At 48.1% G+C, this 12,160-nt stretch overlaps 1 protein-coding gene and 1 long non-coding RNA gene across 3 annotated transcripts in view; one reads left to right on the top strand and one right to left on the bottom strand.

The window, feature by feature from the left end:
- The window catches only part of LOC309529640, a 350,951-nt gene that overhangs the window by 173,887 nt on the left and 164,904 nt on the right, over positions 1-12,160 (top strand). The window lies entirely within an intron of this gene.
- Positions 5,467-12,160, bottom strand: part of BLK (BLK proto-oncogene, Src family tyrosine kinase) — a 38,513-nt gene continuing 31,819 nt past the window's right edge. For both annotated transcript variants that reach the window (XM_082217678.1, XM_082217677.1), the window contains exons 11-13: positions 8,731-8,881; positions 6,649-6,780; positions 5,467-5,695 (exon numbers count right to left, since the gene is read on the bottom strand). In XM_082217678.1, coding sequence (XP_082073804.1) covers positions 5,484-5,695; positions 6,649-6,780; positions 8,731-8,881 — 495 coding nt within the window. In that variant the 3' untranslated portion in view covers positions 5,467-5,483. The remainder of the gene's footprint in view (positions 5,696-6,648; positions 6,781-8,730; positions 8,882-12,160) is intronic.

Here is a 12,160-nt window from a genome sequence, read left to right as displayed (position 1 = left end):
GGGCCCTATCTTGTTCCTTAATCTTTCTCCTTTGGCTGATCACTCGTAAGATTGTCTTCCATGAACACGGTCTTAACGGTGTGCCCGTAAGCGATTGTGGAGGCCAATTCTGGATCCACTTGTCCTTCCACAGTGGAGAGGTAGGTTTCCTGATGGGAGTTGATGATGGTATGGATTTGCCAAGTGTGCCTTCCTCTTAGCACATTTCTGCCTTTCGTCCTGAGTTTGAGCATCTTCAAAATCCATAACACCTTTGGTAAAGGCTGTTCTCCTATTGGAGCTCTCGCAGGCCAGTATTTCCCAGTTGTTGGTGTTTATACCCCATTTTCAAAGTGTGCTGGTCCAGGGGGGAGGTTACCGTGGGGCGAGGTCCAGGACCTGAGTCGGGGGTCGGCAGACAGTCCTCCACGGGCGAAGCGGGGTCCACAGAAAGGAGCCGGGCAAGGGCAGGAACTCTGGGGGAACTGGACTGGGTGCGGGCCGAAACAGCTCTTCAACGACGTTGCTCCCACAACCTGGGACTGGGCTGACTGGCCTTTATCTTCTCTGAGGCCAGGGGCGGTCCCGGCCCCCAGGAGACCTGCCTCTCCTGGCCTTAAGGCGAGCACTCCTCCTGGGATAAACCAGTTCCCTCCGCCTCTCTGCCCTGAGCCTCTGCAGTTCAGGAGAGGCTGAAGGGTTACTGGACCCAGGGGGAGACTCACCTGTAGGCACTGAGTCCTCAACCACCTCCGGAGCCAGAGTGGATTCACCTGGTGCCTGCTCCTGAGGATCCGGCACAGGTGCAGGCACTTCAGAATCAAGGCCCTGCCCCAATTCAGCTGGCCCTGGAGGCGGGGACTCCTGTGCAGGCTGGGATTCCTCCAGTTCAGCCTTTGAATCAAATTCCCAGACCATCACAAAGATTTGCCTTGAGAGAGTCTTTAAACCTCTTTTGTTGACCACCAGTATTATGCCTTCCATTCTTAAACTGGAAAGATCGCTTGGAATACTGCAATGTGCTCTATGTGGGCTACCTTTGAAGGTGACCCGGAAACTGCAACTAATCCAGAATGCGGCAGCTAGACTGGGGACTGGGGGCGGCCGCCAAGACCATATAACACCAGTCTTGAAAGACCTACAATGGCTCCCAGTATGTTTCCGAGCACAATTCAAAGTGTTGGTGCTGACCTTGAAAGCCCTCAACGGCCTTGGCCCAGTTTACCTGAAGGAGCGTCTCCACCCCCATCATTCTGCCTGGACACTGAGGTCCAGTGCCGAGGGCCTTCTGGCGGTTCTGTCCCTGCGAGAAGTGAAGTTACAGGGAACCAGGCAGTACAGGGAAGTGTTCGACGTTTGATGTTTTATTATGTTTCTGTATATGCTGGAAGCTGCTCAGAGTGGCTAGGGCAACCCAGTCAGATGCGTGGGGTATCATCATCATCATCATCATCACCATACTATTTTTTATACCTTTCATGAGTGAGTGAGTGGGCGAGCGAGCGAGCAGCTCAAGGTAATTTCTGGACCACAGACTTCCCAGCTCAGAGTGTACCACCTCGCATTCTCCTCCGTCAGTCCCGACACTGGCTGATCCTTTGCTATCGCTTCTCCTTGTGCCCTTCAGGTTACATGCTAGGTGGTCCTCAGGCCACCCCAGGGCTTGCTCTCCTTCTGATAAAGCAGGGGTCAGAGGGGGTTGCCTCCAGGTCAAAGCCCAAGCATGTATCAAGCGCCCTCGGACACGACACACTTCAGAGGTAGCTGTGTCCGAGGTTAGTTACCCTCTGATCTTTAATAACCTTGCGGCAGCTTGTATAAATTGCCCTTGCCTTGATGTGACAGTGGCTTTAGCCAGTAATTTATGAGCCCTTTTCCCCTCCCGCTCGTCTCCTCTCCCTGGCATTCCAGCCGAGACTTCTAAGAGGAAATCTGAATGGCCGAATGCGATGGGGCGTAAGAGCATTAGAAGACCCCTTTGGATCGAGTCAGTGGTCCAGCACCCTGTTCTCGCAGCAGCCAGCCAGATGCTTATGGGAAACCAGGAACAAAAACACTCGCTCCTGGTGTTCAAAAGCATCTCTGCCTCCAGCTGCAAAGACATAGCATAGCCATAATTGCTGGTAGCTGTTGGTAGCCCTTTGTCGAATCCTCTTTTAAAGCTGGTGTTCTAGATGGGGGAAGCCCTAAACCCTTGAAAATAATAAATGGTAGCATTTTGATTATTTGGGGTGTGAAATACAAGCTGCAAAAGAATTCCTGGACTAGCCTACGTCAGGCTAGGGCCATTGTTGTTTGGATGCCTGATTATTATCTTATAATATAATAATAATAATTTATTATTTATACCCTGCCCATCTGGCTAGGTTTCCCCAGCCACTCTGGGCAGTTTCCAACAGAATATTAAAATGCAATAACCTATTAAACATTAAAAGCTTCCCTAAACAGGGCTGTCTTCAGATGTCTTCTGAAGTTGGTAATTGTATTTCTCTTTGACATCTGATGGGAGGGTGTTCCACAGTGCAGGTGCCACTACCGACAAGGCCCTCTGCCTGATTCCCTGTAACCTCACTTCTCACAGTAAGCCCCTCGGAGCTGGACCTCAGTGTCTGGGCTGGACAATGGGGGTGGAGACGCTCCTTCAGGTATACTGGGCCGAGGCCGTTTAGGGCTTTAAAGTTCAGCACCAACACTTTGAATTGTGCTCGGAAACGTACTGGGAGCCAATGCAGGTCTTTCAAGACCGGTGTTATGTGGTCTCTGCGGTCGCTCCCAGTCACCAGTCTAGCTGCTGCATTCTGGATTAGTTGTAGTTTCTGAGTCACCTTCCAAGGTAGACCCATGTAACAGTAGTCCAAGTGGGAGGTAGCCAGGTCACATAGCATGGGTGTAGCCAGGATTTCTTTGGGGGGGGGCAGGATTTTTTTTGGGGGGGCAGAACCGATGTGATTGGTCAGTTAGTTAAGTATTCCCAGTGCTTTTTTCTGTGGGCACGCATACCCCTAAACATTTTGTGAATCTTTGTACTTTTGTCCATTTACTGTATTTATTTCCCCCGTTTTGAACTATAAAATGGTGGGGTTTTTTGAGTCAAAATGAGAGTTCACCTAAACATGATTTTAAAGAAAAAAAAGCACTGAGTATTTCTATTGTTTTACTTGATCTGGAGCGGGGGTGGGGTGGGGTGGGGGAGCAGCTGCCACTCCCTGCCTTCCCTTGGCTATGCCCATGGCATGTACCACTCTGGCAAGACAGTCTGCAGGAAGGTAGGGTCTCAGCCTGCGTCCCAGATAGAGCTGGTAAACAGCAGCCCTGGATACAGATTTGACCTGTGCCTCCATGGACAGCTGTGAGTCCAAAATGACTCCCAGGCTGCGCACCTGGTCCTTCAGGGGCACAGTTACCCCATTCAGGACCAGGGAGTCCTCTTACACCTCTTACCCTGTCCCCCCAAAATTGTACTTCTGTCTTGTCGGGATTCAACCTTAATCCTTGTCAATAGGAACGCCACAACATAAGGGGCCAATGGATCATCTTCAGAACCCAGAAAAATTCTTTACTGTGCCCACCAAACCACCATTTCTGCTAGAGGCACAGTTCCTCTTCTAGGTCGTTAACTGGAACGATGGGATTATAAAGGATGTTAACAGACCTTTCGGGGCAGGGGAATTTGTATATAACCTCTGGGAGAAGGAGCTATTGCTCTCACTGTTGCAGAGCAGGATCATCTGAATACTTCCTTAAAAGCCCTCATTTGTAACACCTCCCCCTAGTCCTGTCTAAGGTATGTGAGGTGAGAGAGACACCTAGTGGGCACCTGCAAGAATAGCACCTTAGAATGCCTTTCCTTGTGGACAGATGTATGGAAGTGAGAGCTGGACCATAAAGAAGGCTGATCGCTGAAGAATGGATGCTTTTGAATTATGGTGCTGGAGGAGACTCTTCAGAGTCCCATGGACTGCAAGAAGATCAAACCTATCCATTCTGAAGGAAATCAGCTCTGAGTGCTCACTGGAAGGACAGATCCTGAAGCTGAGGCTCCAAGACTTTGGCCACCTAATGAGATGAGAAGACTCCCTGGAAAAGACCCTGATGTTGGGAAAGATGGAGGGCACAAGGAGAAGGGGATGACAGAGGACGAGATGGTTGGACAGTGTTCTCGAAGCTACTAACATGAGTTTGACCAAACTGCGGGAGGCAGTGGAAGACGGGAGTGCCTGGCGTGCTCTGGTCCATGGGGTCATGAAGAGTTGGACACGACTAAATGACAAAACAACAACAACAACAACAACAATTAGGACGGATGAGCCTGCAGGCACATGGAATAAAGGATTTGACCAGCGGAGGTGAGATCCTGTTTTGCCCTCATGTGCCCTTTCCTTATGCCTGATTATAGATCCACCCTTGGCAGTTTAAGTTATGGTTACCAGATTTTTTTTCAATGAATCCGGGGACACTTTCTTTTCTTTTCTTTTCTTTTCTTTTTTGAAGCTGAATAGCAACAGGGAGTCAGTAGTGGGGATGGTGAGGCAAAAGACCCTGGGCCCAAGCACACATGCATATCATATAGAAGAAGATGATGACTTTGGATTTGATATCCCGCTTTATCACTACCCGAAGGAGTCTCAAAGCGGCTAACATTCTCCTTTCCCTTCCTCCCCCACAACAAACACTCTGTGAAGTGAGTGGGGCTGAGAGACCTCAAAGAAGTGTGACTGGCCCAAGGTCACCCAGCAGCTGCATGTGGAGCAGCGGAGACGTGAACCCAGTTTACCAGATTACGAGTTCACTGCTCTTAACCACTACACCACACTAAAGGTGCAAGGCCCTTCTTTCGCACCCTGTGAAACATAAATGCGCAGAGTTTTTAAAAAACTGGGCAACAGCCGCCCGCCTGCAGCTCCCGAGCCTCCCCCAATCAGTCAGAACAAAGGGGAATAGGGGCAGGAGATCTGTACCGCTGGACATTCCCAGTACAGCACACAAGACTCGTCATATGGGGACTTCCAGAGAGGAAAAATGGCAGGCGCCATGGCAGCGAGCAGCTCCTGAAGCCAGCCAGAGCCAACTGTGCTACCAGGCTCTGGGCTGCTGAGGCTGCCGCTGCCACGTTTCCTGGGGACAGATTTGCAAATCTGGGGACATTCCAGGGACGGAATTTGTTTGGGGACAGATTTGCAAATCCGGGGACTGTCCCCGGGGACATCTGGTAACCCAAGTTTAAGTTATTGTTTAATCGGTAAGGACAGTTTTGGGACAGGCAACGGAGTCCGATCTAAGAGGCGGTTGAGTCTCCTCTTCTCAAATCCTCTCCTTTAGGACTGGCCCGGAACAAAATCCATTTCAACTCCTGGTCTCGCAGGGGACCTTGAGAACGGGGTGAAGACCAAAGGTAGCCGTGGAGGAACAGAAATGCCCAGCGTCCAGCAAAGTCTGCTTCGGAAGCGAGTCCACACACCCCTCTTGCCAGCATCCCACAAGGGTTTTTTTACCCTTGTCGCTGCTCAGGAAGAATTGGGCTGAGCTTCGTACTGCGCTTCCGTGGCCGTGTAAAAGTCCTCAAGGGTGGACTGGAGGTATTCGAACGTGGGTCTCTCTTCAGGATTGTTCTTCCAGCATTTCAACATGACTGCATAGAGTTCAGCTGGGCAGTTTTCTGGACGGGGCATCCGGTAACCCTTCTGTAGGTGTTGGATGACTTCAGGATTGGTCATAGCTGTGGAAAGGAGAGAAAGAATTGATACTGAAAAATGTTGTGTCATCCCTTAAAGGTAAAGGGACCCCTGACCATGAGGTCCAGTCGTGGACGACTCTGGGGTTGCAGTGATCATCTCGCTTTATTGGCCGAGGGAACAGCTTCTGGGTCGTGTGGCCAGCATGACTATGGAAGCTTTTAATGTTTAATACATTATTGTATTTTAGTGTTCTGTTGGAAGCCACCCAGAGTGGCTGGGGAAACCCAGCCAGATGGGCGGGGTATTATTATTATTATTATTATTATTAATAATAATAATGCCACTTCTGGCAAACCAGAGCAGCACATGGAAACGCTGTTTACCTTCCCGCCGGAGCGGTACCTATTTATCTACTTGCACTTTGACATGCTTTAGGAGCTGGGACTGAGCTGGGACTGAGCAATGGGAGCTCACCCTGTCACGAGGATTTGAACCGCCAACCTTCTGATCAGCAAGCCCTAGGCTCTGTGGTTTAACCCACAGCGCCACCTGAGACCCATTGTCTCATCCCTTACTTGCCCCATAACCAATCACTGTGTTCGGTGGGAGAGGACCTTCCATCTTAGCACCAGGTCCATACTGTATGGTATAGGAGCAGGGCCTTACTCTTGATGGCACCTACTCACTCACATATTTTGAACTGATGTAAGATAGGAAAATTAAATTAGATGGATATATTAAAACATGCAGGAATGGTTGATAAGTTAAATGAACCTTGGAAGGGGAGGGAGGGAAGCCAATGGATGTGTGGTATAATAAAAGATGCTTAATTTGAAATGGAAAATTTGAAAATTTAATACAAATTATTAATAAAGAAAATAGAATGAAGACTTGCTAAAACATCAGCGGAGCGAATGGATAACAGATAATCAATAATCAATTAATGATCCTTGGCTCGGAGTAACAAATGATGCTCTAATGCAAACTACCGTACCGGGGTAGGGGCACCTTCCATAGGTGATGATTTCAGTGAGGAGAATTCCAAAAGACCAAACGTCGGATTTGATCGTGAAAACTCCATAGTTAATTGCTTCTGGTGCTGTCCATTTGATAGGAAATTTGGCACCTGTCGAGAAAGGGTAAATTCATGTGTTTTTGTTGTTCTTATTGATTTCAAATTATAAATATGACAAAGAAAAGAAAGAGAAAAGACGAGATGGAAAGGGAGGGGGAAAACCCACCATCTTAGTTTAAACATATACTGTAAATCAGTGGTTTTCAACCAGTGTGCTGTGGTACCGTAGGGGTCCTTGCATGATGGTCAAGGGTGCTGCGGTCAACACTGGCCTCTGTCCCTCTTCCCTTCCCTCCCTCCTCTGAGGAACCTCTCCCATCTCTAACTCCCAAAGGCTTGCACAGCTGTTTATTGCAGCAGCCCTGGCCACAAGCTCCCCAGGCGAATAGTCCCTCTGGGCTGGCCAGACGAGAGGAGAGAAGAGACGGGGAAGCTGAGGAAACGCTCCATAAAGACCCCCTCAGGGGTGTGGCACATGAGGTCACCACCTTGCTGAAGCAAGGATGGGAGACCACATAGGAATGATGAAGCAGGCCACCTGGGGTTCTTGATGGGACAACGGCAGAATATAAATGTAAGGAAATAAAGTTAATTTGATTTATCAGAGGGAACGAGATAATACTGTATAAAGGTGGACCTCACTCAGCTAGGCTCAGGGCTCAGGCAGGAACATATAGGAGATGATGAAGATGATAATTATACACACACACACACACACACACACACACACACACAGGCACGTGGGTGGTACTGTGGGTTAAACCACAGAGCCTAGGACTTGCTGATCAGAAGGTTGGCCGTTCGAATCCCCTTGACAGGGTGAGCTCCCGTTGCTCGGTCCCTGCTCCTGCCAACATAGCAGTTCGAAAGCATGTCAAAGTGCAAATAGATAAATAGGTACCATTCCGGCGGGAAGGTAAACGGCGTTTCCGTGCGCTGCTCTGGTTCGCCAGAAGTGGCTTAGTCATGCTGGCCACATAACCCGGAAGCTGTATACCGGATCCCCCGGCCAATAATGCGAGATGAGCGCCGCAACCCCAGAGTCGGTCACAACTGGACCTAATGGTCAGAGGCCCCTTTACCTTTATATATATACACCCCGCCCATTTGGCTGGGTTTCCCCACTCTGGCCAGCTCCCAACAGAATATTTAAAATGTGATAACACATCAAACATTAAAAGCTTCCCTAAACAGGGCTGCTTTCAGATGTCTTCTAAAAGTTGTGTAGTTCCTTATCTCTTTAACATCTGCTGGGAGGGCATTCCACAGGGCGGGCGCCACCACCGAGAAGGCCCTCTGCCTGGTTCCCTGTAACCTCACTTCTCGCAATGAGGGAACCACCACAAGGCCTTCGGAGCTTGACCTCAGTGCCCGGTCTGGACAATGGGGGTGGAGATGACAGTGACCAGAGATTTGGGGGTGACAGGTATAAAAAATGGTGACACACTTTGAGCGGATGGTGTCAGCCCGTTCTTTTAGCTTGGGAAAGGATTTGGGCTGACTTGTATTCTCTGGTAAAAAGTCTCAGCAAGCCTTTCCCTGGTTAGTTGGAGGGGGTCAATCTCTAGGGGAAAATAGGATGCATTCCTGGACTTCAGCAATTCATACTACAAATGGAGGTAGACAGCACTTTTCTGCACATGGAAAGCTAGCACATAGGAAATAGCACAATTTCCATATGCTAGTGTTTTTCTATGACCCTGATATCTGTTTTCTGGTCAGTCGCTGCCAGTTCAGACTCCATTAGCACAAATGGAGTGGCTTGCTGGTTCCTGCTCCAGGTGGATCACGTTTGGTCAAAACTGTCCACTATGACCTGTCCATCTTGGGTGGCCCTGCACGCCATAGCTCATAGCTTCTCTGAGTTATTCAAGCCCCTTCGCCATGGCAAGGCAGTGATCCATGAAGACAGGAGTGCCTGGCGTGCTCTGGTCCATGGGGTCACGAAGAGTCGGATACGACTAAATGACTAAACCACAAAGTCCTAAGCGTCGTACCAACCTTCTTTCGCGAGGTACTCATTTTCTATGATCCTAGCCAGGCCAAAGTCTGCAACTTTGCAACAGAGGGTCTCCGAGACGAGGATGTTGGCTGCCCTGAGGTCTCTGTGGATGGAGTTCATTCTCTCAATGTACGCCATCCCTTCAGCGACCTGTAAGGAAGAAGGAAAATAATGGAATACAACTGCATGGAAATCACAGAGAAGGATGCCTCTGGGGCTCATAGGGATGAGTGAATCTGGCTATTCTGGTTTCTCTCAGTTTCTCACTTCCAATCCTAAGGTCATTGTACCAGATTTCCACATCGACGTGCCATGTATTTATTTACTCTTTTAAAAGCCCTCATGAAAATTCATTAACAGTACATTGTGAAATTGCTTTGAGATGCTTCATAGGAAACAATTTGTAATAGCAGTGGTAATAATAACTTTAAAACAACAACAACAACCTAACATGTACATTTTTTGCAAGCATTTTTTTTCTTTTGAAAAAATCCAATTTTGATGTTATTTCCACTAATGTGGCCACACTTTACCCTAATATATGGATTTTGGTGCACATTATTTGGCTGGAGAGCTGCACTGAAAAATTCAGAGTGTAGCCTTATTGGAGTTCACTGATTGGGTCTGCGTTGCTCCGGGACAGGAGGAAGGAAGTCAAAATGACACCAAGTTGGTTCAAAGAAAGAGTTTATTCTGCTCTCCGGATAGCAGAAGGCACTTGCGTGATTAGTCCACAGCAAGTCCAAAGAAATGACAAGATTCATGCAGTATTTATATCCTCCAGGCACCCTCTCCCTCCTTCCAACCACGCCAGCCTATGTATGCAGGTTGACATCACATATGTTCCTGCTCTGGTACTCTCAACCATAAAAGGGATTTCCTTCCTGCACTCCTGACCATAAAAGGATATTCCTGTTCCTACTCCTATCTTGGAGCAAAAGGTCACTACTTCCGAGAACATGCTCTGGCATTAGTCCCAGACTTGGGTCTCCCCGACATTTGTGATCAGAACATAAGATATGTCTGTGTCTGTTCTACTGGTAAAGTCAAGGCCAGTCTTGCCGTCAAACTGATAAGGGAGAGAGAGCTGTGTTCTTGTTTTGCATTTGCTCAACGGCTAAAGTTTATGCATTTTAGCTAAGGAGAAATGGGGATTTTGGTGCAGTTTAAAAATGCCTGCACAGTCAGTTTTGGGTTTGGGAAACCCATTCCTTCAAGAGAAGTGTGAATTTAAAGGACGCTTGTGTTTTGGTTCGCACAGTGTTTTGAAAAATGCAAATGAGGTAAATGCATCCTTAAACTGAATCATATTTCTACCACAACCTTATCTGGAAATACCAGGGGTTTCATCCCTACCAATACGGACCAGGGACCCTTACCAGAAGCCTTTATTATCAACTGTTAGGGGGACAAAAGAAACAGTACCACCCTCTCTCCAACCCACATACAAACACCAACACATGTCTAATTACATTGGTGTAGATTTTAGTATTAAGTCACAATAGGAGGAAATTTCTGTAAAGTAGGATACAGGTATAATGACTCGATGGATGGATGCATGCTATCACATGCAATAAAGTTCACAAGCTGGATATGCAACTCAGTCCCCACAACACCTACCCACTATGGGCCCTACTAAAGCAAACATCTAATTAGTCAATGCCTAAAAGATATCGAGCATCAGAACAACCTGGCCACTATAAGGAAATTCTGCCCTTGGTATGTTCATTTTCTACCTCTCCATTTTGATTCTCTGGCCTCATATCTGCACAAACTTATTACCCCAAAATACAGAGGTGCTTTTACACTTGCAAGACTGGATGTTTTGCCATCTGCGGTACTCGAGGGTCGATTCCAAAAGATCCCACCTGAGAAACGCCTTTGCCCCTGTGGAGACGGTAGCACCGAAACAGCGGCACACGTCCTCCTGTCTTGCACTCTCTACAAAGACCTGAGGAACGAGATCATCACCCCACTCGTACTAACCATCCCAGGGCGCCCAGCCACTGCCACAATGCCCTTTCTTCTATCAAAATGAGCAGATAACAGCAAAGGCTGCTAGGTTCATAGCAGGGGCGATCAGAACAAGGGCCACTAACTGACGGCTGATTCAGGACTTTAAATTGTGCTCTTATATCAAATTTCCTTTTCTGCATATACTGTAATGTTTTACTCTTGCTATGGCCATTGGCTAATGCGAATAAAAGTTTTATCTTATAATCACAGCCTGCTAGATCAGGCTAACGGCCCATCTATTCCATACCTCAATGTTGTAAAATGCAGTGCTTGCTGTTCAGGATTCCAGGCACTCAAATTGATTCCCCTTCCAACTGGGTTTTCCATTCATCCCACCCTCCAAAAATCAGCCAGCATTCCCAATCACTTTTCCCGCAATGGACATAGAACACAGCCACCACCGATAGCATTCTCCTCCTTGAATTGGCCTCATCCTCTTTTAAAGCCATCTAAACTTCGTGGCAAGGGATGCGGGTGGCGCTGTGGGTTAAACCACAGAGCCTAGGACTTGCTGATCAGAAGGTCGGCAGTTCGAATCCCCGCGATGGGGTGAGCTCCCGTTGCTCGGTCCCTGCTCCTGCCAGCTTAGCAGTTCGAAAGCACACCAAAGTGCAAGTAGATAAATAGGTACCACTCTGGCAGGAAGGTAAACGCCGTTTCCGTGCACTGCTCTAGTTCGCCAGAAGCAGCTTAGTCATGCTGGCCACATGACCCAGAAGCTGTACGCTGGCTCCCTCGGCCAATAAAGCAAGATGTACGCTGCAACCCCAGAGTCGGCTGCAACTGGACCTAATGGTCAGGGGTCCCTTTACCTTTACCTTTACCTTTAAACTTGGTGGCTACCACGACCTCTCGAGGAAGAGAATTCTGTACTTTAGCTATGTGATTTGTGAAAAAAGTACTCTGCTTTGTTTGGCTTGCATCTTCCAACATTGTGCTTCGCTGGAGACCCCTGCTGAGCTCTAGTATTCTTATTCTCCATTTAACATTAGAACCAGGAGTCAGTCCTTATTAGCTCCAGTACCAGAGACAGTATGCCTCTATATCCCGGCTGCTGGGGGTTGTAAGTAGGAGGGTGCTATGGTCTCAGGCTCTGCTTATGGGCTTCCCAGAGGCAACCGACTGGCCTCTTTGGGAAAGAAGGTGCTGGACTTAGGGATGTAAGAAGGAATCATTGCCCACCCCCTGTATTCTTCTCTTGCAGCACCGCTTCCATTCCGCTGCAGTTTCAGCTTATTCCAAAAAGTACATTATTTGTCTCGCCGCCCATCAGGTGGCTCATATAATTAATTACATGAATTACACTGCTATTACTATTGTGCCCCACTCCTTTCAACACAATGCAGATTGAGGGGAAATGATTGCGTATGGTTTGCGGAATGAAAGCAACAACAACTATGAATACTGATCGCA

Source organism: Podarcis vaucheri (genome assembly GCF_965113315.1).
Source record: "Podarcis vaucheri genome assembly, chromosome: 3".
Lineage (NCBI taxonomy): Eukaryota > Metazoa > Chordata > Lepidosauria > Squamata > Lacertidae > Podarcis > Podarcis vaucheri.
The sequence above is the reverse complement of the archived record's forward strand: the minus strand, read 5'-3'. Positions and strand labels throughout refer to the sequence as shown.